This window comes from Scatophagus argus, chromosome 13 (genome assembly GCF_020382885.2).
Source record: "Scatophagus argus isolate fScaArg1 chromosome 13, fScaArg1.pri, whole genome shotgun sequence".
NCBI classification, from domain to species: domain Eukaryota; kingdom Metazoa; phylum Chordata; class Actinopteri; family Scatophagidae; genus Scatophagus; species Scatophagus argus.
The window spans coordinates 5665223-5690349 of NC_058505.1; the positions used below are offsets into that span (position 1 = coordinate 5665223).

A 25127-nucleotide genomic window follows, 5' to 3' on the forward strand; every position below is an offset into this window, starting at 1 on the left:
TTTTGAGTTGATGTGTAATCAGTAAAGTAAAGTATTTCAGTAAATAGTAAATTTATGTATAAAACATTAGAATAACAGCTGGAAGACTAACTATTTGACTAACTTTTTATGCCTACAGGAATTCCATTTCATTACATTAGGTAATTAAGTGTCTGTGGCTGTTGTTTGATTTTAACTATTATATCTTAATCTTTTCTGCTTGTTGTGTTGTTTTTCTTCGTAACAATTTTCTGAATCTGACTTTGAATGAATGAGTTAAAAACCATCAGAAGAATATTATTCCAAGCTACAGTGTATATAGCGATGTGACATTAACAAAGACTTTTCTGATCGCCCTCACAACGGTTCAGCTTTCGTCACCCTCACTGGCACCTCTGATTTTCAGGTCTTGCAGAGATGGTGACGGAGACAGCCAGTTCTCCTGGTCCCTTTCGAAATGCTCAGATGTCCAAAGCTGCCCAAACCCATAAGCTGAGAAAACTACGAGCTCTGTCTAAGTGCAGAGAGTGTGATAGTCTGGTGGTTTTCCACGGAGCGGAGTGTGAGGAGGTACAGTATATCACTGCCTGTTAAAATGATCGTGTTAAGGAAAGTATTTGAAGTTGTTTCATGATGCATTAGAAATAGTAAATGCAGCAGACAGCCACTACATGTTGCCATTTGTCTGCTGTTTTGAAAAAAGAAAAGACAAAAAGATACCGAATCACCTGTTTTAGAAAGAAATTGTTTAATCTAAATTTCAATCAGTTTCCCACTTATTTCTTTATTTAAGTGTTTCTGTCTCTTTTCCTTTGCCAGTGCTCCCTGGCCTGTCATAAGAAGTGTCTAGAGACGCTCGCCATCCAGTGTGGCCATAAAAAGCTGCAAGGCAGATTGCACTTGTTTGGTATCGACTTTGCCCAAGCATCAAAAAACAGCCCCGATGGTATCCCTTTTATAATTAAGAAGTGCACGTCTGAGATTGAGAGTCGAGCTCTCAATATCAAGGTAAGCTTAGTTTCTAATACAACGAAATGTTTATAACTTGACGGCTGGGACAGCAGTGCTTTTCCAAGCCATACTCATTGTAGATATGTTTTTGAAATACCATATTTAATAGGTAATGTCCTGGATATCTCATGACGATCCGCTACAGTAAAAATTGTACCTGTTTTTTCCTCACAGGGGATTTATCGTGTGAATGGTGCCAAATCACGTGTCGAGAAGCTCTGTCAGGCTTTTGAAAACGGGAAGGACTTGGTCGAGCTGTCTGACCTCTCCCCTCACGACATCAGCAATGTCCTCAAACTCTACCTGAGACAGGTGAGTCTGAATGAACAGTTGAAAAGAAGTGAGAAACTCAGGATAAAGTATAAAACAAAAGATACTTTTCCATGGAGTGTACCACAAGTTAAACCCACCTGTGAGAACTCAAAATGCTTCACTGATTCCCTCTCTGTGTCCAGTTACCAGAGCCACTGATCCTCTATCGATACTACAACGACTTAATCGGCTTGTCCAAAGAGTGCCAGAGAGTGATTGTGGAGGAGGCTGATAAACCTCAGAGCACCCAGGCAGGAGAGAAAGGCGGGCCGAGCATCCAGCTCAACAGGGTCATTTTCAAGATCAGAGACTTTCTCCGCCAGCTCCCACCAGCCAACTACAGAACTCTGCGCTTCCTTATAGCCCACCTTAACAGGTAACACTAAGAACTCGTCCATTGGAAAAATTCTGTTTGTCCCTCTCTGCACAAACTTCCTCATAAGACACAAAGGGAAACAGAGACTTCCCTTTACCACAGAGGAAGTAGCACAAAGTACTCTTTTTTAATAGCCTGGTTAAGTTATTTTTCAAATCTGACACCAACATCAATGTTTCTTAATATTCATATGTGAATGGACCTTGTGTTGATCTGCAGAACGTTTATGTCTGATTCTGAGTCAATGTTCTCTTTTTCTGAACGCAGATAAAAGTCTTAAACAGTACCTGAAATGTGTCTTTTATGAATAAAACTCATCATCATTCGCCTCTACTACCACAGAGTTGCTGAGCAGGCAGAGGAGAACAAGATGACTGCGAGTAACCTGGGCATTATCTTTGGCCCCACACTCATCAAGCCACGACAGACAGACGCTGAGGTGTCCCTGTCCTCCCTGGTAGACTACCCCTACCAGGCCCTGATGGTGGAGCTGATGGTGCGACACTTCCAAAACATCTTTGATGCATCGCTTCTGTCTAGCTCCGACATCGCCACAACTGGCCAGGCGTCCCCCAGACTCACCCCTCAAGAGAAGGTGCAGCGGCTCAGCAGACACTCCACCTCCCTGACAGACATCAAAGAGGTGAGGATGGATTGAAGGGTGTGACTGGGTTGTAATTGGTGTCATGTGTAACTACTTCGGCTTGTCCTTTTTGTGTTTTGGTGGATGCAGTTTTGTTTGATTGGTAAAATATTTATAAAAGAAACCTTAAGGGAAGTGAGGCATAATCAGCTATGTTGTTGTCTTCAATCACCCTTCCTTAGTTTTAAAGGGGAGAGATCAAAGTCTGCTTACACTTTGATCAACTACACCTGAAGACTGTGAAAATGAAAACAAAAATTAGGGAGTGGAGCTAGAAAGACGTGAGCTTACCAGACCTCTGTAGCCCCTCCTCATATCTGCTTGAAGCTACGTACACAGCTGAATCTCAAGCTGGAGGTCATGTAGCCTCGTGGGTAATGTGAGCACCAGGTTTGGATAATGAAGAAGAACGCGTGGAATAAAAAGCAGTATCTCTGGTTCTTCTGTCTTCATCCCTCCATCACCCTCCATCATAGGTCTGACAAAGTTCAAATGCTACATTGATGGAGTACTCTTAAGAAATATGAAATTGATTATATAAGCTGTGTTATTTTAGTGTGAAGGTGATAATGTACAGTTACATCCTAAGCTTCACTGACCACTAATTTATAGGCGGTACACACATTGTAATTTAATTGTTTCTTGTGTCCTTGCAGAGTGCCAAAGTGTACAAAAGATACTCATCAGTGATCCCGTCCTCACACATCCTGGACGAGGTGCAGGAGGTCCAGCCAGGAACTGACAAAACAGAGGTCTCAGCCCTGGACAGGCTCAATGGGATACAGACCTCTAGTGGAGGAGACGTCCAGAGGTCAACCTTAGTGTTTGGCCGCCCCAGCACCACCATCCCCTCCACCACCACTTTGGCATCAAAGGTCCAGCTACGCGCCCAGCGTTCCAGACATGTGTCTCGGCCTATCAGCATGCCGCTGGAGCGCCTGCCCACCCCCGCCCAGATCAGTGAGAGGAATAACCGTAACGCTGCTGCTGATGTTGATGCAAGCTCTGCTGAGCGCGACCCCGTCTCTGAAACTATACAGGAGATGCCAGAGACGGAAAAGTCGCGTCAAAGTGGCTCATCCAGGGTTAGCACCTACTACATCACTCCTTTCATTGACACACAGACAATGCAGAGGAGAACGTGGGACAGGAAGTACAAGCACTATGATGTTACACCGAGGACTGCTATGATTGTGGCCAACCTGCCCTCTGCAAGCCCTGGAGTACAACCTGTAAAGGCAACGATGCCTGTCGCTGTTACCACAGCAGTAACCACTGCCTCTGCGGTCCCTACCACAAGCAGTGTGAGCACCATATTCTCCAGCAACCCCTACACAGTGTCAGTAAAGCCTGTCTGGACTTATAAAAGGGAAAACGACACAGATGATTCAGTCAGTGAATCTAGAAGCTCACCAAACCTTCCACTCACTCTCAGGGCACCGAGAACTCTGCAGCCCCCCCCTGGAACTTTCTACAAGCCCCCTGTTTCCGTTAACAGCAGAGCTAGGACACTTCCAACCTGGACTACTACTGTTACCACCATCACCACCACCACCTCATCGCTCGCCCCCACCAAACCTGCCGAGGTAGGGACACCGTCCCCTGCCCTTGCAACCCCCCCACAGACACGACTCCAGACACAGGACTCCACTGACAGCACCAGTGACCCTGGGGTCTCGACCTCTGCTACCCTTTCGCCCCCCCAGTCCCCTCCTCCTAGCAGCCCCGAAGACCTCAGTCCCAATGAGACTAAACCCGTCTACCAAAGACTTCGACCTCGGCGGCTGCAGGCGCTTGAACACAGAGAGGCCCACTTTGTCTGACACCAAAAGAAAAAGAAAAAAACAACCATATTGTATCTGTAAATATTTATGTATCTGTGCCATAGTGTATACTGGGGATTTTTTCTTATCATACAAGCTGAGAGTGGAAGGAAAGATAGGCCTGTGAAATTTAAACCACAAAAGTGTTATAAGAACTAATATATTGTATTTTACATGTTACAGAATGTCTCCGAAGCAGTCAAAACAAGCAAATACTACAAGTATGATGCCAACGTTGAATCGTTACTGTCATGTTTTTAAATAACAAAGCACCTGGTTTGTCTGTTTTTATGTAAAAAAAAAATTGCCTATCGTCCTTTTTGTTCGAATTGAACAGTTAAGTTCATGTTTGATTTGTTCCAAAATTATATTTTATTGTAATCACACAATGCACTTAATGCAAGATAAGATTCTAATGTTAAAATCTGCTTAATTTTTTATCTTGTTCCCCAAAGGAGCAGATGAAAGTATTTTTAACATGAGGTTTTTTTTTAATTTTAAAGAGTTCGATATTTTTACCTTTTAAATTTGCCTGTTGTAAGCCAGAGTTTGGTACATCGTTTCTCAGTATGTAAACCTTATGTATCTGTTTACGTTTTTTATACTCATTCATACATACTGCATGTTTGTCACAGTAATTTTGTCTCATTGAATTATTGTGACTATGCAAAAGAAAAATGACATGCAATAACAAATTAAAAATGTAGTTTAAACTGTTACTGCTGTTCCAATTGAGGTTTTGTTTCTTTTTTTAGATCTCTGCTCATTGCCTCCTAGAACAAAGGCTCCATTTGAATTTTTTTGTTTTAAATATCTGTAGTCATAGGTTTACTTTTTGTGTTTTATTTATGTTACTCAACAAGGATTTGTTGAGTAACGGTGTCAATCAGGTTTTTGTACTTTGCGGTGTTGGACACATGGGTGGCAGAAACAGCAGAATGCTAACAGGTCTAAGGCCACTGATTTTCTTACAACACAGAGAAAAATAGAAAATTGTCACATTTAAGAGTCTGGAAACAGAACGATATTTCCCACAGCTGTGCTGGCAGGAGCTAATTTTTGGTGTTTGCTTTACATCCATCGTGTTGGTCTTAGTTTTGGTTCGACTGTTGTAAGTGTATGCAGCACTAATACTGTTTATATTTGGTTATTGGATCATCATAATGATGGCTTTACTTTTACGCACCAGGCTTTATGCTTTTTTTTCTTATGTGCATTACAATGTTCGATGTTCTTACTGTGGTGGTCCAGTACTCCTAAATGAGTGCAGATGACAAACTGGAGAATTTTGGACTTTTTGCATGTGAACTGACTCAAATTAGTAATTTTTCTGCCCAATTCAGACTATACTCTGTAGACATAAGTTTACTTGGGTGCATTATTTATACTACCTGGGACATTGCAGCCTATTAGGAGTAAGGGATATTGGCGTTGGGTGACACCAAGCTGCCTGAGCTGCCAGGATGCCCAGACTTGTACAGCGTTCAGCCTTGAATTTACCTCAGGTTTGGGTTAAGCTGTGTCTGTTGCACACACAGTTCACAGCAGGTCAGAGTGGTTCTAATGTGCCACCATCAGGGCTTCACATTCTCCCCACCTAATCACCCATGTCACCCCGTCGAGCTGATCAGAGGAGTGAGTCATTTCAGATGTGTGCGAGACAAAAGCACAGACAAACGTCTTATCTCCGAGTCTGGGAAGCTCCTAAGTAACTGAGTCGAAACTCTCCATTTGTTATGTAAGATGAAAGGCTTTCTTGCACAGGTACAGCATCTGTGCGGGCAAATCTTGCTCACAGACGCTTTTTGACAAACACTTTGGCTGCCTCCATCAGCATCCCTCCTGTCCTCTCCAGCACATATCCTCCTAATTCTGCGTCAAAATGGATGTCTGTTGTCTTTTTTCTGCCTGCCCATGTTGAGCTGGGAGATTAGAGCAATCAGATTAGGAGTGCTGCTGACCTGCAGGCAGAGGAGAGAGAGAGAGAGAGAGAGAGAGAGAGTGGGCAGCTAGGAGTTGCTCAGAGCTCTTCTACCTTGCTTAATGTTTTCCATCACTTCAGCTTGTTTGTGAAGCCGTTTCTCTGGATGTCATACGACTTTTATATCGTTTCATAAGAGGTAAGCATCAGAATCAACTGTTTTGTTGACAAAATAGGATGTGCTGTAAGAACTGGCAGGTGTATGGCTGCTAATTACTGTTTTAGTTTTTCAAATGCCTTTATTTTATAAAAATAGACATCAAAGTTGATGCAGTTTAAATTTTTTTTTTTTTTTTACTGTTTTAGCTTCTTACTTACACACAGCAGTGTTTCCATGATGAGACATGTTTGCCACAAAATTACTACAAGTCTCTGTCAGCTATGTGTGAGGAAGTCATGTCATATGTAATTACTGTTTGAGTAATCAGGTGATTTTAGAGAAGTCGGACACAATGACAGCCTTCACTCTGCCGATTTAGTCTCACAGCCTTTGTCCTGTTGTTTTTTCCGAGACAAGAGTTTATACCCTCGCATCCTCAGTCTGCCAGTCCTCAGTAATCTAATGGACTTGTAACCCAGAACAAATTACTCTTCATGTTCGACTTTCTCTTAGGTCATCTGCACTTAACCTGTATATGTTTGTTTGGCATTTGAGATTTTTTTATTTCATTATTCAGCCTCAAAAATGACTTTGACTGTATGATAGTTCAAAAAAGTACAAAAGCTTACCAGTTCATGTGTGTAGGTCTTTAATAATAGTGTTGGACTATACATTTTAATAATGCTATGCCAACAGCAGCGCTAAGATACCTGCTCTGCCCATCAAGTGGTTTGAGAGAGGGTGTGTCCAAGGGTGTAGTCAAGACCACCTTAAACAAATTAGAGTTAATGGAAAGGCTCAAGTTTGGGTTAATGTCAGGTCAAAACCAAAGCCAGAACGAAGTCAGACAAACAAAGAAAAACAAAGAAAAGCACAAGTAGCCTTAAGACCAGACCCAAGAACTGCAGTGCTGCATGGTCTTTTTGACTGCTAGACTCAATGATGATCCACCGAGTGTCGTCCCTGATGGAGTCGTGTGTCTGCAGGTTGGTCACAGTCTGATGACCCCTTCCAGGGGTGAAGCTGTGGAGCAATGAAGACAGGCTCCCAAATCCGCCTGTTACTGTGGAAGAACTGGACCCTCCGCAAGAGACAGAAGGTATCATTAATGTGGACGAGGCTGGACTTTAAAACACTGTTCAGCATAGTGCAGTCCTACACAATAGCCTCCAAATCCTCTCTGTTTAGGGTCCCAGCAGAAGCTGAGTTTGATAAGCTTCAGACTGGTGACGCTGCACTGGATTTGAATCAGTGTGTCTAACTCCTGTTTTCCATGTTTGTGTCCAGGTCCGCTTCCTGGTTGAGATCTTCTGGCCAGTGTTGTTATTCATTGGTTTAGTGTGGCTGAGGAAGGCAAATCCTCTGTACCAACAACATGAATGTAAGCAAAAAAAGTCTTCATCATCAAGCTGTTTCAATGAACTCCTCATTGAAATTCTATCAAAATCAGGCGATATTAAAGTGAAAGTGCCTCCCAGTATCTGACTTCTTTGTCATAAATCCCTTCAAAAGCCCTCGCTTGCTCACAAATGTGTTGTCTGTTTCTTCAGGTCATTTCCCCAACAAGGCAATGCCCTCAGCAGGGATTCTGCCCTGGATCCAGGGCATCTTCTGCAATGCCAACAACCCCTGCTTCAGATACCCAACCAGAGGAGAGTCTCCAGGCGTCGTCTCCAACTATAACAACTCAGTGTAAGCCTGTTCACAGCACTCTCAAACCTTGTAAGCTTCCACTGTATCTCTTAAAACTGGAATTTCTTTCCCCTTTTCACCATCACCATCATGCTTTCTAAATAATCTAGATTGGTTCATAAATTAGACTAATCCAGAGTGTTTTTTTTTTTTAAATACTTGTTCTAGATTGGCAAGGTTCTATGCTGATGTCCAGGAGCTTCTGCTCAATGAGACGGAGGTCCAGCAGCTCGGTCGTCTTTGGCACGATGTGTCGTCCTTCTCAAACTTTATGGATACGTTACGCAACAACCCATCTGTGCTGTCAGGTAAAAGGGAAAATGTGAGAAACGGTTGAGAGAGTAGCACTTCTCTTGAGTGTAAAACAGCTCGTAAATGCCCATCGTTTTTTCCAACCCTGTAATCAAACGAGAACAAGAGGCAAGTCAGCTCTGTTTGATGGTAGCTTTCTGGCCAAAATGTGAAATCAGTGTTAGGCAAAGTCAATTATAAACTCGCATCTTAACACGACAGGAAACATTCATTATTGTTTCGCTAACCGCCATATTCTAAAAGCATATGACAGGTAGTGGTGTGTAAACTCCCTTTTGCCTTTACTCCTGGTAATATTCATATTACTGTGGTAATTCATATGCACAGAATTGTTCAAGAAAAGGCTCAGAGTATTAGTTCAGCTGAAAATTTACTTAACTTGTTGGCAGGAATGTGCGTATAAACACACATCCTCATGCTCACGAGAGTTTCCCTAAAACATCAGTTCCCTGCCAATCTGTCTTGCTGTGAATCTCTTCCCCTTTGTAGTCCAGTGCTGTTCGGGTCAGTGTGCTCTAACCTTTCACTTTATCTGCTCTTGATTCTTTCTCCTAGGCCGTGGCTTGAAGATAGATGATATTCTGAAGGATGACGAGGTTCTCACAGCCTTCCTTTTGCGAGATGCCGGCCTCCCGGAGTCCATAGTCTACCAGCTTGTCAATGCAAAAATCCGACTAGAACAGGTGCAGTTTTGAGGGATGAGTGGGGGGAAAAGCTGCAGCACAGATTGATATTACATTGTCTTGGCTCATTTTATTTCACATTATTGAAAAACCTGCCATCTGTAGCTGTTTTTCTGTGGTTTAAAAACTATGATTAGGAAACCTTTGCAATGATATTTGGCCATTCTCTGTGACACATCCCACAATGAATCCATTCCACCTTTTCACCTTCTCCAGTTTGCCTTTGGTGTCCCGGACCTGCAGCTGAAAGACATAGCCTGCAGCCAGGCCCTGCTGGAGCGCTTCATCATCTTCCCCAGTCGCATGGGGCTCCACGGGGTCCGCAACGCCATGTGTGCCATGAGCCAGCAAAGGCTGCAGAAGATAGAGGACATCCTGTATGCTAATCTGGACTTCTTCAAAATCTTCAAACTGGTGAGTTGTTTATAAGTGCAACAGTAGCACATAATTCAGTCATACTTCATTCATGTTAGTGTTTCTTGTTGCTTTGTGTTGCAAAATGGACGTCACTCTGTTGCTTGGTTTTGAAGTTCTTTTGGAAGGTTTTATGACTTTTTTCTGTTGACGTGTTCGTCATCATTTCCACTGAGAGGTTTGAAGGCTGCTGGAAAAATGATGTGCTTCTTCCTGTCCTGGCAGTGAAGGCCAGTCTTATTGTCTTATTTCAGAGAATTCACAGTTATGTGGTAGTGATTTCATTGATGTTAAAAAGCTATTCAACTTGAAGCCTGCAGTAGGTGTCCGACAGCCAGCCAGTGAGCCAGCAGGGATTTCTTGTGCTTCCTGACTTATTTCTCCTTCACACCATCGAAAACAATAAGGATCATTATTCTGTAATTTTTATTGTTAGCAATTTCATAAGAAGATCAAAACCATCGGGTCCGTATCTTAATACTTTCTGACTTCCTGGTCTGTAGCACTCAGCTCCGAGCACACTGGTTCCCACTGAAGCTGTCTTTAAAAACACCTCACAAATATATAGTTTAGCTTTTCAAAAAGGCTCAGTAATTTCCTACAACAGCTGTGCACTGTAGTTTTATAGCAAATGTCACTTTAACAGGAGTAAATTTGATAGACTATTTTCAGTGGGGATTTAATACAGATTTAGTGCTCTAATAAATAATTTGGGCAGCAGGACAGTGTGGCTCGCTGATGTGTTTCTGATAGTTTTTGGACAACAACTCTTGTTGGATGAAAAAGCTGTTGGTTTTGGTATTCTGAAGGATATTTTTCGACTGTAAAAAAACATGAACTATCGTCAGACTTATTCTTTAAGGATGAACATGTCATGTTTTTAAGACTGTGTGAATACAGTTTGAAGTCTTGCATTGGGAAGCCTGAGTTTGTTCAACTGCATTCAGCCTTTTATTTCTGTTGGTTTTGACTTTTTAACGGACACTAATTTAAAAAAAAAAAAAAATACTATATAGACAAAAGTATTTGGACACACTTCTTTATTGTTGAATTCAGGTGTGGTATGGAGCTGTCTTTCAGGGGTTTGGGCTCGGCCCCTGACTTCCAGTGAAGGGAAATCTTAATGCTTCAGCGTACCAAGTCATTTTGGACAATGCTATGCTTTTACGTTTTCACAATAGCCATTTAGATGACGCTGAGATGTTGTTTCTGCTAGTTAACCATAACAGCTCGAGGTAACATTCCGGGCTGATATAAGATGCTCCCTCGTGATTGCCGATGTGTCTGTACTGCTTTGTGCTCAGAATAGCCATATTTATTTACACGGTGTTCTGTGTAGAGCTGGTGTTGATATGCCAGGACTACATGTGAGGTCAAGTGGCAGATTTCTAGCTTGCAGGTGACTGTTCACTCAGTCTCCTGGCTTTATTTTGGATCTTGGAATAAACTATGGGCTCTGTTTCAGTGTTTGAAGTGTATTTACGGAAAGCAGAACAACCATGAATCACAGATAATCTTTTTAATGAGAGAAAACCCCATTATATTTGTTATTCATTTGAAGATATTTGTGACACCACCCTCCCCAGTAATTGCATCTTAGGATATTCTACAGAGCAATGAAGAAACTAGAAGTGGCATAAAACATCAACAAACTGTGCTATATTTAAACTTTTTTTCCCCCATGACACCCTGCAGTTTCTTCTATATGTGTGCTCGGGTTCATCCTGAGTGAGTCAGGTGACTCAGGTAGCTCAGGTTCCTGGCATGGCATTATCCCTCTTGGCCTGTTTCTCTAATGGGCTTAGCTGAACCCCGCCTACAGCCTGCGAGGTATTCCGTAAGACGTGAAGCTGCGTGTCCTTTAAATACATTACCAACATGTGCCAGTTTATAAGGAGTACAGTCAACATAGCTGCCAGCACACCTGGTTATCTGGCTGTTAGAAATCCAGGCCATAGGAGCATGACAGGGTTGCAGTGTCTTACGTTGTCTCTGTCTTGAGGACATAACAAAGATTATGAATCTAAATATTTGAGAAGCTGCAGTGTAATCAATTAGAAGTAATATAACAACCTTGATGGATGGAATGAATGTTGGATTGATTTTCTAAATGACTGTGATCGACCAAATCCACAGGTTGTTCATATCATTAACCTGACTGTAAGATTTTGCTTATTTTTTGGCAGTATTTTAGTATATCTATTGCTGTTGTTTTTTATATTTCATTTCGTGACAAAAGCCTCCCATCTGACGTGAATTTTTGTATGTTTTCTTTCCTTTCTTAAAATACATTGAATATATATCCACATAACCAATATCTATACCTCTTTATTTTCTTTGCAGTGTCACAAGTATTCCACTCTTTGATACCCATGACTAAATAAACAACAACAAAACAAACAAGCAAACAAACAATCATCACATCTTTAGATACTGTTACAAAGCGTAAGCGTGGCTTGACCCGGTGTGAACGACAGCCTGTAGGTTTCCGCCTCAAACGTTGCAGGACTCTGATTGGCGCACGGAAGAGTGCGACATCAAGTGAGCCTGCTCACTTCGAACTGTTCAAACACTGGCAGAAAATTTTATGATGGTGTAGAATCCCATCGCTCATAGTAAGAGGATTTTTTGTTGCCCGTGCAGTAGGAGATGTGTTTTAATATCAGACAAATATGACTTCTATATTATGGTAAAATAAAAAGTGATTCAGAAGGAGACAATGTGTAGCTTCCCTGACCTCCCCCCCCACCACCACCACTCCCGCACTATGTACAGTAGTGCTTAGTTTGTATTAGTAGTGCAGTAGCATCTTAGTGGGGATCTCTGCATTTAACCCATTAGCTGTAGTTAGGTGTAAAGCCCATTACCACAGTGACCTCTGCCATGTAACAATTGTCCTCCCCTCATTACGCCCCCGACTCCCTTCTCCCGTCCACCTCTCGTCACCCTCCCTTCCTATTCCCTCGCTTTCTCCATTTCCCCCTAACAGCCTCCCTCCTTCCTTCTTTCATTGAAATGCAAGCACAAGGAATGCAAGAGGAAGGATATCACATGCTGCCGGTCTTTTCCATAGCCCTCAGCACTTTGCCCTGACCAGGCACCTACTGCTAATGGTTTCTCCAGAACATAGAGTCACTGAAGGAGGTTTAGGGGAATAAAGTTTCGATTTTGAACAACTGATGGGTCTTTAGCTTGATACAGGTTCAGTTCCTTCATAAGCACTGACCCAAACTGCCTGACGCCAAACAGGGGGCCAAATGGAAACTGTGATGGTTTCTTGATATGAATGTGTTTTTTTGTCGAAGGCTGTCACGGGACACGATTTCAACAACAACACTGATGGTCATATAAAAAAAGAACAAAGAGCAAACTGTGTTTTTATCTGTGTGCATGTGATTTTGGAAACACTATGAAGATTTTTCACTTGGCCTGATGGGTCTTGTGACTTTGTCTCCCCAGATGCCTCAGGTTATGGACAGCAGCTCACAGGGGATTGACCTGCACTTCTGGGGACAGGTTCTTAAAGCGACGTCGGAGAAGATCCAAGTTGTAAGTGCTCCAAAGTCCATCCATCCCTCTTCCATGCCTGTCTTCTTCTTCTCCTCCTCGGCCCTGCGGGATCACAGGCACCAGTATTTTTAGCCCTGCAGGAAACTTGCCTCTTCCGTTGCTCCTTGTTTGAGAATCGCTCACAGGGGAGGAGGCTGAGTGATGGCTCAACAATGTGGGGTGTGCATGTGTGTGTTAACAGCCTACATGTGAACTGTTCAAGTTCTCATGTTGTATGTCTTCATACGCTCATGTGATATGTGTGTGTGTGTGTGTATGCGCTCTCGTAGAACAGGATAGAGTAGAATCAGGATTAGGAGTACTTTTACCCAAACACACATTTAGACATGTTGTAAAAATAAAGACCAGAATAGTATAGATTATAGAGGATAACATATACAGGCCTACCATTTTTCATTTGTATAAACTTCATTTCACTCTGGGTAAAACACACTGAGGAGCAGGTGTTCGTTCAATTTTTCAGTTATCTATGTGTATATGAATGAATCACATCTCTACTAACTGGTGTAGTTACATATTGAATCAGAAACACACACGCACACACACACACACACAAAGACGAACAAAAACAGAGAGGATGACTGGGATTATGTTGTGAGTTTCGGCACGTTCACTCTATGTCCCGGGGGGGGTGGTGTATCCCATCATCACCTTAGCCTGGGTGTGGGAGACAGAGGGAGGCTGGGGGGAAGGTTGAGGGGGAGGGGGGGGGACACACATTCCTTTGAGGTGACACATCCTGTAGGTGGGACCTTCGTATCACTGTGGTGACAGAAAGGCGAGCCAAATGCTCTCGTTACCCACCTCTCCTTCCTCTCAGTGTAGTGAGTGCGTTTGTGCGAAATGACAAACAAGAAAAGCGAGGAAAAGGAAGTGAAAGCGAAAATAAATCAGGGGTGTGTGTCTATGCTTATGCATGTGCATGTTCACACGTGAAAGTCTGTCAATCTGAAACCAGTTTTTCAATAATCCTTCACGTTTAAAACGAAGGGATTGCGGCGCTATGCTTGGAAAGATGAGGATGAAGAAATAATCAAGTCCAGCCAAAACCTGACCCCTTACAAGATCATCTAAAACAGTACTTTGTCAGTTTTGAGGACATTTTGGGTTGATTATCTGATATGTCTTTGGAGTAAAGTGTTCATACGACCCTATCATGAAAACATTTGGCAGCCTGCTCCCTTTTTCTTTAGGAAATGACACATACCGAGGAGAAATGCAGTTGGATGAAGCTATTTTTGTTCTATCAATAGGAGGATATTTAGTCCACCCTCCGACTGTCCTCGTCATGTGGGGAGAGGCGTCCGTCTAACATATTTGCTTATCTTTCGAACTATTGTTTTCTAGCGACCGTTTATGTTATGCACTTCACACAGTATGAATGAACACGAAGGACGTAAATAACCCTGTCTTGTAAATAATCATCTGGCAAAGCGTCAAAGTGCTCAAAGCTCCTTCTCCACACTTCATGGCAATACTCAGCATTCGTTCATCATGTTTGAGGTAGGATGATGTTTGACTCCGGTGGCAACACTGATGAGCAGACCTGAGTCACAGAATATGAAGGTTAAGGTGGCGACTAGGAGGAGGCGACATAACCTTGCTGTTGTGGGTATCGGCACCATTTGTACAATGACATTTTTGTAAAGTTGTCTACGAGCAGGGTCACATTTTCTTTGTACAGTATTTTGGTTTACATAAAAAATATTGATAAAACTTCTGATATTACCTTGAGCTCAGTTGTTGTTTGTGTTTAACTCTGATTAGCTAACTTTAGCATGCTAACGTGCGGACGGTGAACTTAATAGGTAAGCATTTTAGCAGGGTGATGTTAGCATACAGCCTCACAGAGCTAATAGCATGCTAGCAGGCTAATGTGTTCATTTCCGATGTCAGCCATTCGACACTCATAGAAAAGGTGAAGGCTGAAGGCAGGTGGACCTGAGCAGGGACACTGTGAGTTGCTAATGGAGGAACAGGTGGCTTATCCTCTGTATGACCTCCACAGCTGATGGAGCGGGAGAGCTCTCAGGAGCTCCTGAAGGCCCTCTCCTCTCTGTTTCAAGCCGGGGGTCCCTCCTCATTCACCCAGCTGATGTCCAGCGTGTCCAGCCTGTTCTGTGGATACCCAGAGGGAGGCGGCTCCAGAGTCCTGTCCTTCAACTGGTACGAGGACAACAACTACAAGGTGTTTCTGGGGGTCAATGGCACCAAGAGCCACAAATACGTCTATGACGACTCTGCCAGTAAGTGAAGAGGTGTCCAACTGCAAAAATCTTAATTCTAACGTAGATGGTGTGTCTTACTAAAACAGTGGAACCAACATACTGTACATCTAGCATGATTTAGAAGTACATTAGATTATTTGAATTTTCAGCACACACATAATTACTGCTTATTATTCTTCTATATTATGCTAATCTGTTGCATAATGATTTCATTATTTCTTTAAATCTAATTTAATCTCATTATTTTATTTTATTTTCAACACCTTTAAAAGTCTAATCCTCTTTTCTTTTGTTTTTTAAATCCATTCACTTCGTTTATCTTTTATGTTTAATTGTTTTGTTGATTGTGTAAGTAAAAACTAAACTTGATACAATGATACAAGATGAAAGTTAAATAAACTGCAGCTTTGGAAGATGACTGCTGAACTTCACAGAGAGGAAGCCAAAGGATTTAATTCACTCTTTCCTTTTCTGTTTGTGTTTCTGGAATAATTTAAATGTGTTTTTATATTTTCACATTTTCCTTTGAGCAGGTCTTCTATTTACGATAATCCACCAGCAACAGTTCAAGCAAATATAATTCAAATTTAGTATGCATATTGCCCCTCATTGTGCATGCAGTTTTCTCACAGTTTCCACCCTTTATAATCCAAACCTGTTTATAATCAATAAATACTTTTAGGCTTGTCCAGAAATCACCAACGTAACGCTTTTGGATCAGCACTGGGTGACTAATTTGGCATACATGACTGTTATAACAGAAATGATAGCATCTGAATGATAATCAGGTCTGGAGGCTTCAAAAAATCTCTGAGTGAAAATGAGGCTTTGCGTCTCTTTTCTTTCTGTCTGTCTTAACGCTCTGTTTTTGCAATTCTTCCACTCTTAGCTCCCTTCTGCAACGCCCTGATGCAAACCCTGGAGTCCAACCCTGTTACAAAAATTGTGTGGAATTCAGTCAAGCCCCTGCTGATGGGAAAGATCCTGTACACCCCCGACTCCCCTGCCGTCCACAAGATATTAAAGAGCGTAAGAGAGACCACCTCCAGCCCGACCCCTCACCTCCTTCTCTCTTCATCTCTCTGTTCGCTTTTTTCCTCCCCTTCTCCATTTCTTTCACCTCTCTCAGTATCTGTTTATATACGTCTGAACCCCCACCCTTCTCAGGAATGAGCTGACTCCTGAAGCTGAGGAGGGCGGAGGGACATGGGGGTGGGGGGGGGAGAAATTGAATGTGAGGGCGCAGCAATGAAAGGAAAAACAGAATGTTTTAAAGCCTGTCACATCTCGTTCAGTGGTCCCGATGGAGGTTTTGTTAATGAGAATTTAGAAAGCTTATCTGGAGAAGAAAATTACCCACGGTGACCGTCCACTTGTTTATTAGCCGTGTTGTTTGAGCAGTATTGCGGTTTAATGGTTAGATAAATGAAATGTTCAGCTTTCATGGATCTCACTGCTGTTAACTGTCTGACACTTCTCGTGTAGGAAGAGTTGAGAGGGATGTCGAGTAAAACAAGAGAATCAGAATCAGTTAACATTTATGTTTTCAGTACATGATTTGTTCTTCTTCACTGCTGGTGAACTTCACATCACCCTGCATCGACTTAATAAAGTGCTTATTTGTATGTGTCTGTGCATTGCAGGCCAACACAACCTTCGAGGAGCTAGAGAGGTTGAAGAACCTGGCCAAGGCTTGGGAGGAGTTGGGACCACAGCTGTGGACGTTCTTCCACAACAGCGTCCAGATGAACATGATCAGGGTGTGAACATGTACATGATTTAGTGCACACCTGCACACACACCTACACTTTCATTTACATTGAATTCTGATTCACTGCACAAATCTGACAGTAGTTCAACCATCAGTGTATTTGAAAGCAAAATAATCCTTAAATACAACCAACCTTAGCTGCAGGTATGGACGCCAACTTGAGCCTCAAAGTTGACAAACTCACATCTTGACTTTAAATACAAAATGAACAACTTGTTACTTTATCCCTTCGACCCTCACTGAGCCCAAAACTCAGAAGTCTTGTCTTTGTATTCAAGGAATGCAGACTTACTACCGGACTACCTGGTTGCTTTTACAACAACTTTGATAGCAGCAGCTTTCAGACAACCAACAGTCCCCTCAAACATGCATTAAATTGCATTAAATTTTGGTGAAAATAAAAATTATGTTAATGACTTGAAACCCAAAATTTGTCAGCATAAAGAAGTGCATTTTTTATATTTCTTAATGTACTCTGCAGCCAACTAAATGGCCCTTGTTATTGCATATGTGCTGTTTATACTACATACAGCAACCACACTTGTGTCTCATTCACTGCAGGACACCCTGAGAAACCCCACAGTGATGAACTTCATAGACGAAAGTCTCGGAGACACTAACTTAACCACCAAAGACGTTCTTAACTTCCTGTACAACGGTCCAGAGGACTGGAGGGAGCCGGGCATGCCCAACTTTGACTGGAGGAACATTTTTAACGTTTCTGACCAGATCATACGCATGTTCAACCAGTATGTAGAGGTGAGAAACAAGTTTCCCTCAGAATTCTGCAGTGTTTTCCCAGTATTTGTTTTTTTTATTTTTTTTTTTTACCCCAGTCACCATTTGCCAAGTGTTGCACATTCCCAGGACGAGATGTTCAGCCTTTTTGTAAGACCAACTCTTAGTTCTCCAGACAGGTGCATCAGTCTTCCAGGTCTGCTCCCAGGAGACTGCAGCCAGGTTCCATTGAAACAGAACAGGCCACTTAGCACAGCTATAGAGCTGTTCTCCCACCCAGCAGGCTGAAAGGTGGGGAGGCCGAGCCTCCTGTCACCCCCCATCTTTTGCCTGCATTGTGGAGCTGGTGATAAAGTGCAGAGAGGGTGGGAGTGAGTCACCCCCCAATGAGCTCAGTGCTGTTTTAGTGTACGGCCCCGCATTAAAGCAGACCTTTTGCGTCGGCAAAATAAAAGGGGCAAATCACTCAATCCATCCTTCACGCCTTTCCTCTCTCCTCTGCTGTCTGATTTGACGAGGGAAGGGGTTGCGGTGTTGGAGAGAGCCCTATCAGTGCAGGCATCTCAATCTGTCCTTTGTCTCAGCATTCAGCATCGAGACCCTTCAGAGCCCCTCAAACAAACCCAGATGGTTTAGCCAATTAGACATAGCTGTCAGCTGGTATTGGGCCATAGGATAACTGCTGTGGTTAGCATGAGGTTCCCTCTCTCTGTCAGGGGTATGTTTCTCACACTGAAGTCCCACTGGAACATGTGTATCAGCGAGGGTCTCTCTTCTCAGCCCATCTCAGAGTGAACATTATTGTGCTGTGAATGTATGGTCTCATAAAGATGAATGGGAAGTGCTCTCTCGGCTTTCTTTGAGTGCTCTCGGGGTATTGTACAGTAATGTGAATGGAGACATTAGACACGGTGTACACAGGGGTGTGTGTGCGTGTGTGTGTGTGTGTGGGGGGGGGGGAGTGTTAAAGAGCAGTGCTGTGTGTGTGTGTGTGTGTAGGGTGGGAGTTTCACATGGCAATTACATGTGTTTCATGGAGAGTGAGAGAGTGTGTGCGTGTGTGCATATGTGAGAAAATGACTGTGTGTGTGTGTGTGTGTGTGTGTGTGTGTGTGAGCTCCAAAGCACAACTGCTTGTGCGTATGTGATGTGTGTTTAGAGACGCGCGTGTGTTTCTGCATGTATGAATGGATGTATTTGCTTCCATGCGTGCGTGTGTGTGTGTTTTTGCGTCTGCTGCTGCAGAATGAACGTCGCCGCTCAGATTTTCTCATGTCACCAGATCGCCTCAGTGAGAGATGGTTGTGCTCAGAACGAATGGAAATCCACATAATTATGCACAATCTACACAGGCTGTGCGTCGCTTGAAAATTTTCTGGTGCCAGTACAATACCAATATGAAATTAGATGCAGACTCCAAATTATACTTAATTCGCCACCGCTACCATTACCATTATATAGGAAATATGAACATATTTTTCCATAAATGCACCTTCTTGCTGCAACGCAAGCAGATATTTACTCTTTTTTCTTGTTGGTGTCCTTGTTTGGTTTCGGGTTTGGCACTGATTACTGAGTCAGTATTTTCTCTAGGACGCAGTGCATGTGCAAAAAGTAGAGATTAATTTAATATGTGTATGTATAAACTCTTAAACTCGTAAACATGTCGCAAACAACATCTTCCCAACCTCAAACGCTCTTTTCACCTCAGTGCATCAATCTGGACAAGTTTGTGGCTTACACGGATGAGTCCCAGATGAGCCTTCAGGCCTTGTACCTGCTGGAGGAGAACAAGTTCTGGGCCGGCGTGGTCTTCATGGACATGTATCCTTGGACCACAAGTGTACCCCCGCATGTCAAGTATAAAATCCGTATGGACATTGATGCAGTGGAGCGCACCAACAAGATCAAGGACAGGTCAGTAGCAGCTGTGTGGAGCCATGTTTTGTCACGAGGACTGCTCAACTTTCTTTGGTTTTTTTTTTTTGTTTTTTTGCTCATGACCCCTTAAAATAAATCCACGTGTCTACATATGGTAGGTACATATGTTCTTTCCAATGCATTGAATTGCAGCAGACTGCTGACAGGGGTTAAGTAGGATCCAGCCAATAACGTTTAGACTGCCTTATAACCCTGACAACCTCCTGTTCCTCTGTAATTTTTTCATGCTGTTGCCGCCATATTAATGAGGCAATTTATATGGATTTGTCACATTCCTCAGAGGAGGAAAAGAAAAACCTCTCAGGCTGGCCTCGATGTGTTTTCCAAAGTCTCTTGACGGGTTCCACATTAACTCGATACCTGCCCTATCATCCTCTCATGTGAGACTCTGACAAGCATTTTATTTTCCCTCTGATCTCCTCTTCATAAACAGACAGTATGTCAATAGCCCAGAGGGTGAACAAGCAGTTTTAGCTGTTTACGGCGCAGCAACAACGGCTGTAATGGACCCAGTGGGAGTCCTGCCTCTATACAATTGAATAATCAGATTGCAAGAGGGCTTTGCCTCGGTCTTATCAGCTTAAGTAAAAGCAGTGCACATGTGGTTCATGTGTGGCTTTAGAGACTACATTCTTGGACTGTTTTATTGTCACAGTGTTTTGAATGGACACTGTGACTGGGATTATTTCATACAACATAAAATGTTTAAATAAATTATTCCTTTAATCGCTTGTGTGTTGAATGATCTTGCGGCCACATTTTAACCAACAACCACCATCTCTGCATCCACTCTCAGGTACTGGGACCCTGGGCCCAGAGCGGACCCCATGGAGGACCAGAGGTACATCTGGGGAGGCTTTGCCTACCTGCAGGACATGATCGAACACGGCATCATCAAGCTTCACACGGGCAACGACTGGCCGCTCGGGGTCTACATCCAGCAGATGCCGTATCCATGCTACGTTGATGACCTGTGAGTGAACCTGTCACTCAGTAATGCTTCCGTGACTGCACATGAAAAACACTTTCAGCACTTTGATGACCGACCACATATGAATGTTGGCTAATCTGCCAGCGTTGGTGCTATGATGATGGTCAAGAATGAGATTACTGCCAAGATAAGTCAGTAGTCAGTCAGGTGCAGCGGAGGACAGCAAAATCTGACTAAAAGTGATAAAATTCTGCACGCTGTCAGCAATACGACAGTTATTCTATCCCCAAAAAGTGACCTTTTACATTACGTCAGATTATATACTTTGATATGACACCCAAGTGCAGAGTGAGCAGATACTCATTCTTTTACTTAACATATTTACATATAAACATATTTGTTTAGGACACATTTGTGCCCTTTTTGTTGTATGTGAACATATAATTTATTGATAGATTTATTAACTTAAGTTAATATTATTAGCTTTTATTTATTTGACTTATTAACTTATTAACTCTAACTCACTGATCAACTGCTCGACTTGATGTCATTGTCACCCAGTATAAAAGCCAAGCTGATCCTCACAGAGCTTCAGTAACTTTGCACAGGTTTACATGTTAAAGTGCCTGTGTGAAGAATTTTTATGCTTGTAGAATATTTTTTTTTGTTTTTAAATTAGCCATTTCTTGGGTAAGATGGGAAGGAGCATAAATTGTTGTGTGTCAACTGTTTTTCTTGATTTCATCAGTAGGTGGCATCAAAATTGAAATCCTTCATGTAGTGGCTTTAAATTTGCTTACTTAAACCCTGCTTTACTGACTAAAATGGGGTCAATAACTAAAATAGCTTAAAGATAAATACTTCTGTATACTGACATTGAAAGATAATCAGCAGGTCATCAAAGGGTCCCTTTGGCTTAATGAGGCTTCTCAATCCACGCTTACCCTCCTCTTCCTCTCCTTCTCGTCCAGCTTCATGATCACTCTGAACCGCTGCTTCCCCCTGTTCATGGTGCTGGCCTGGGTCTACTCTGTGTCCATGACTGTGAAGAGCATTGTGCTGGAGAAGGAGCTGCGCCTCAAGGAGACTCTCAAAGCCATGGGGGTCAACAACGGCGTCATTTGGTACACGTGTTTCATCGACTGCTTCATCATGATGACTGCGAGCACGGCGCTGCTCACCTCCATCATCATGGTGAGAGAAACAGGGCGGAGTGGGACAGAGAGGCAGCCCTGTTGATCGACTATGGTCAAAGGCTTTTTTGTAATTGCTGGTTTGGAGAGTTAATGTTTTGCAGTGTCTAATGGTGCCCTCTGGTGGATGTTTTTTAAAAGTTCCATTTATGGAGAGAATTGTTTCACTCACACAGCCAACGGTTGCACTGGCTCTGTTGTTTGTGTGAGAGAAATCTCCTGAGAATAATCACACTCTCTACATGTCTTTTCTCTCAGGGTGGAAAGGTGCTGAATTACAGCAACCCTGTCCTCGTCTTCTTCTTCCTGCTGACTTTCACTGTCGCCACCATCATGCAGTGTTTCCTGATGAGTGTTTTCTTCAACAAGGCCAACCTGGCGGCTGCCTGCAGCGGCATCATCTACTTCACCCTCTATCTGCCGCACATCCTCTGCTTTGCCTGGCAGGACCGCATCACCAAAAACATGAAGTTGGCTGCTGTATGTGTGCTTTTTTATGTAACGAATTTTACAAATGCAGAGGAAATGCATAGATATTGTTTTAAACACCATCATTGCAAGTGTAATGAGTATTCTAATATTTTCATCAAACATATTTTCTCCTACTAGTGCGACAGTACGAGGTATTCTGCACTACTTGTCAGTACATCAATAGATAATTTGTCCCCCTGCTTTTCTAGAGCTTGTTGTCTCAAGTGGCCTTTGGCTTCGGGACAGAGTACCTGTCGCGGTATGAGGAGCAGGGCTTGGGTCTGCAGTGGGACAACATTCAGACCAGCCCGTTGGAGAAAGACACCTACTCCTTCCTCACCTCCATCCTAATGATGATATTTGATGCTGTCCTTTATGCCACCCTGGCCTGGTATCTGGATAATGTTTTCCCAGGTTGAGCTGCTAATATACTTTATAATGTGTATTACACTGAATTTTGCCTCTTTGTAGGTACCACAGGTTTATTGCATTGACAATTTGATCAAATTTCTCCTTCACAGGACAGTATGGCATTGGTCGACCATTCTATTTCCCATTACAGCTATCATATTGGCAAAGTCCTGCGCCTTCATACACAGAAACGGCGGGTCAAGGTTAGTATCACTGACTCTACTGACTAGAGTTTTGTTTCTCCATTCGGATATGCAAGTAAAACCCGAGAAGAAGTGAATGCCTGCACCTATTTTTTAATTCAAAAGAAGTTTTGTAAGGTAGTGGTTGCACTGGAAAGTCAATTTAAGGTACATTATGAGTCTAGACCCCAAGAGGCCCCCTGGAGCAGGAACTAAATCAACCAGATTAATATGGTGTACTCCTGCCAGCACAGGGTCTGAAACCAGGTCCTTTTAACTACAAGTCACCCAAGCAAACATAATGTTTGAATTAAGAATAGAGAAGGTTTTCATAGAACTTGGAAAATAGAAATGAGCAAAATTAATTCATAGCTGCTGCTGCAGAGCTTAGATGCATACTAGTATTTTATCACATTTCATGAAAGCCTCAAAGCAAGCACTAAACAAATTGATAGGAACATGTAAGCAAGCCATTTCCATACAGGCCATGTAATGGCAGGTGAAGAGTGTGCATCAATTCCAAAAAACTAAATAATGGTTAACATTTCTGTTTCTGTCACTAGCAAGATGCATGTAGACCCTCACTGCGGCCGACAAAAACTTTAACTGTCTTCTTCAGATCCTGGGAGACCTGAACCAGACAACGTGCAAAACGATGTCGAGAGCAGGTGCACACCAGAGATATACACCTGTAACGGTTCGGCCAGCAGGAAGACCTGTAAGCACCAAAGTAAGAGGGATCGACTGGAGAGAGAGAAGGAGCTGCTGAGACAACAGGAGGAAACCCCGAACCAGGAGGACGAGGCTCAGGACTCAGGGGTGGAAGGTGAGGCGACGCAGCAGTGGACTGACGGAGATTGGACATTGACACTAAATGTTAACATGCCACAAGTGGATGTGCAAGACAGAGAGGGAATAGTGCAGATAAGAAACAGGGGAGGGGAAAAAGAAAGAAAAGGTGTGGTTGTATCCATTTTCATGGTGATTAAGATTATTAAGGAGGCTGTACATTTAATGTTACACGTGAAAAATTTCTATTGTGACCTATACGTGTTGTACAAGAAAAAAGGAGTTTCTGAGTTACTGGAAAGCTGGACATTGAGAAATTGTGACCTAAATTTATATAATTAATTATTTAAGTGTTAACTGTTTTGGTCTGTTTCCCCGTGCAGGTCAGGTGTTCTTTGAGGCAGAACCATCGGGCCTGGTGATGGGGGTGCAGATTCAGGACCTGGTGAAGGTGTTTGATGGGAGCTCACGTCCAGCTGTCAACTGTCTCAACATCAATTTCTATGAGGGCCAGATCACATCCTTCTTGGGGCACAACGGGGCTGGAAAAACCACAACTATGTAAGCTGAAACCAGACTTAACAATTTACAAAATGCTCAGATATTGGCAGGTTCATATAACCATAAAGTGAAAAGCAGCCTCTCTGCAGGTGTCGATGTCCTAGCAACATTCTTCCATTTGATCATGACAATCAAACATCACAGTCCTAAACTGGCTGATTACCTTTCTTATTGATCCCTCGTGAGATCCCAGCATAAAGTTGACAACCCTCATGTACTGTAATCGGTATTGTGTGTTCTGGTTCAGGTCCATCCTGACCGGCCTGTTCCCTCCTACATCTGGCACCGCCTACATTAATGGTAGAGACATTCGGACCGACATGGACATCATCCGCTCATCCATGGGGATGTGCCCTCAGTACAACATCCTCTTCAAACAGTGAGTTACTGGACAGATGCTGCTGACAGGACTGGAGTCAGCTGCACTGGAAGTCAAACAAATTACATGCATACAGGAAAACAAACAAAACAACAAAAAACAAAATAAGAACTGTTTACCCTGAGTAAACTGAACTTTTTGTCCTGTAAAACAAACTAACTTATTGTCTAATTTGCTTTGTTAAAACTAATTGAATTTTGAAGTTAAGGATGTCTTCACGCCGCGATAAAGGGAGGAAGTCACTTTGTTAAATCAATGCGCGTTCTCCAAAAATCAAAAAACCGTGGCTTTGACAGCAGCTGCTGAAAGCCAGATTTACTGATTTACTTCCTCATGTTTCTCAGCTGGTTGTTTTGACAGTCAAAAAACTGTCAAAACAACATTTTCACACTCTGTAAGCTGCCTCTGTAAGCTTCTTAACAACTGTTGCCCTTTTGTTTTGTTCCAGCCTTACAGTGGAGGAGCACATCCTGTTCTACTCACTGCTGAAGGGTCGGACTCAGGCGGAGGCAGAGAGGGAGGTGGAGGACATGCTGGTGGACCTTGGCCTGCCTCACAAGAGGGATGATGAGGCTCAGAACCTCTCAGGTGGGCCACTTCTACCTCCTCACTTGTGAAAGAGAATTGAATTCACTT

The 25127-nt window shown here is 42.9% G+C and overlaps 2 protein-coding genes and 1 long non-coding RNA gene across 6 annotated transcripts in view; 2 read left to right on the top strand and 1 right to left on the bottom strand.

The window, feature by feature from the left end:
* Window positions 1-4864, top strand: part of LOC124069357 (rho GTPase-activating protein 29-like) — a 28028-nt gene extending 23164 nt beyond the window's left edge. For all 3 annotated transcript variants that reach the window (XM_046408459.1, XM_046408460.1, XM_046408461.1), the window contains 6 exons: window positions 386-549; window positions 799-987; window positions 1165-1302; window positions 1446-1678; window positions 2021-2321; window positions 2978-4864. In XM_046408459.1, coding sequence (XP_046264415.1) covers window positions 386-549; window positions 799-987; window positions 1165-1302; window positions 1446-1678; window positions 2021-2321; window positions 2978-4144 — 2192 coding nt within the window. In that variant the 3' untranslated portion in view covers window positions 4145-4864. The remainder of the gene's footprint in view (window positions 1-385; window positions 550-798; window positions 988-1164; window positions 1303-1445; window positions 1679-2020; window positions 2322-2977) is intronic.
* A 172-nt stretch (window positions 4865-5036) lies between these two features.
* LOC124069620 (retinal-specific phospholipid-transporting ATPase ABCA4-like) overlaps window positions 5037-25127 on the top strand; it is a 36545-nt gene continuing 16454 nt past the window's right edge. The window contains exons 1-22 of one of the 2 annotated variants that reach the window (XM_046408915.1): window positions 5037-6264; window positions 7212-7324; window positions 7513-7606; window positions 7776-7917; window positions 8086-8225; window positions 8785-8912; window positions 9129-9326; window positions 12786-12875; window positions 14905-15142; window positions 16014-16153; window positions 16768-16884; window positions 17457-17654; window positions 19345-19550; window positions 20371-20547; window positions 21477-21699; window positions 21957-22178; window positions 22379-22583; window positions 22691-22783; window positions 23382-23588; window positions 23935-24112; window positions 24360-24491; window positions 24940-25079. In XM_046408915.1, coding sequence (XP_046264871.1) covers window positions 7259-7324; window positions 7513-7606; window positions 7776-7917; window positions 8086-8225; window positions 8785-8912; window positions 9129-9326; window positions 12786-12875; window positions 14905-15142; window positions 16014-16153; window positions 16768-16884; window positions 17457-17654; window positions 19345-19550; window positions 20371-20547; window positions 21477-21699; window positions 21957-22178; window positions 22379-22583; window positions 22691-22783; window positions 23382-23588; window positions 23935-24112; window positions 24360-24491; window positions 24940-25079 — 3334 coding nt within the window. In that variant the 5' untranslated portion in view covers window positions 5037-6264; window positions 7212-7258. Of the gene's footprint in view, window positions 6265-6882; window positions 7325-7512; window positions 7607-7775; window positions 7918-8085; window positions 8226-8784; window positions 8913-9128; window positions 9327-12785; window positions 12876-14904; window positions 15143-16013; window positions 16154-16767; window positions 16885-17456; window positions 17655-19344; window positions 19551-20370; window positions 20548-21476; window positions 21700-21956; window positions 22179-22378; window positions 22584-22690; window positions 22784-23381; window positions 23589-23934; window positions 24113-24359; window positions 24492-24939; window positions 25080-25127 lie in introns of those variants that run through there. The other variant, XM_046408914.1, reaches the window with a different exon arrangement.
* On the bottom strand, window positions 23754-25109 carry LOC124069621. Its single transcript, XR_006845074.1, has 3 exons — window positions 24975-25109; window positions 24276-24537; window positions 23754-24093 (listed from the first exon to the last, which is right to left on the bottom strand). It is a non-coding gene; the product is annotated as an uncharacterized LOC124069621 (long non-coding RNA).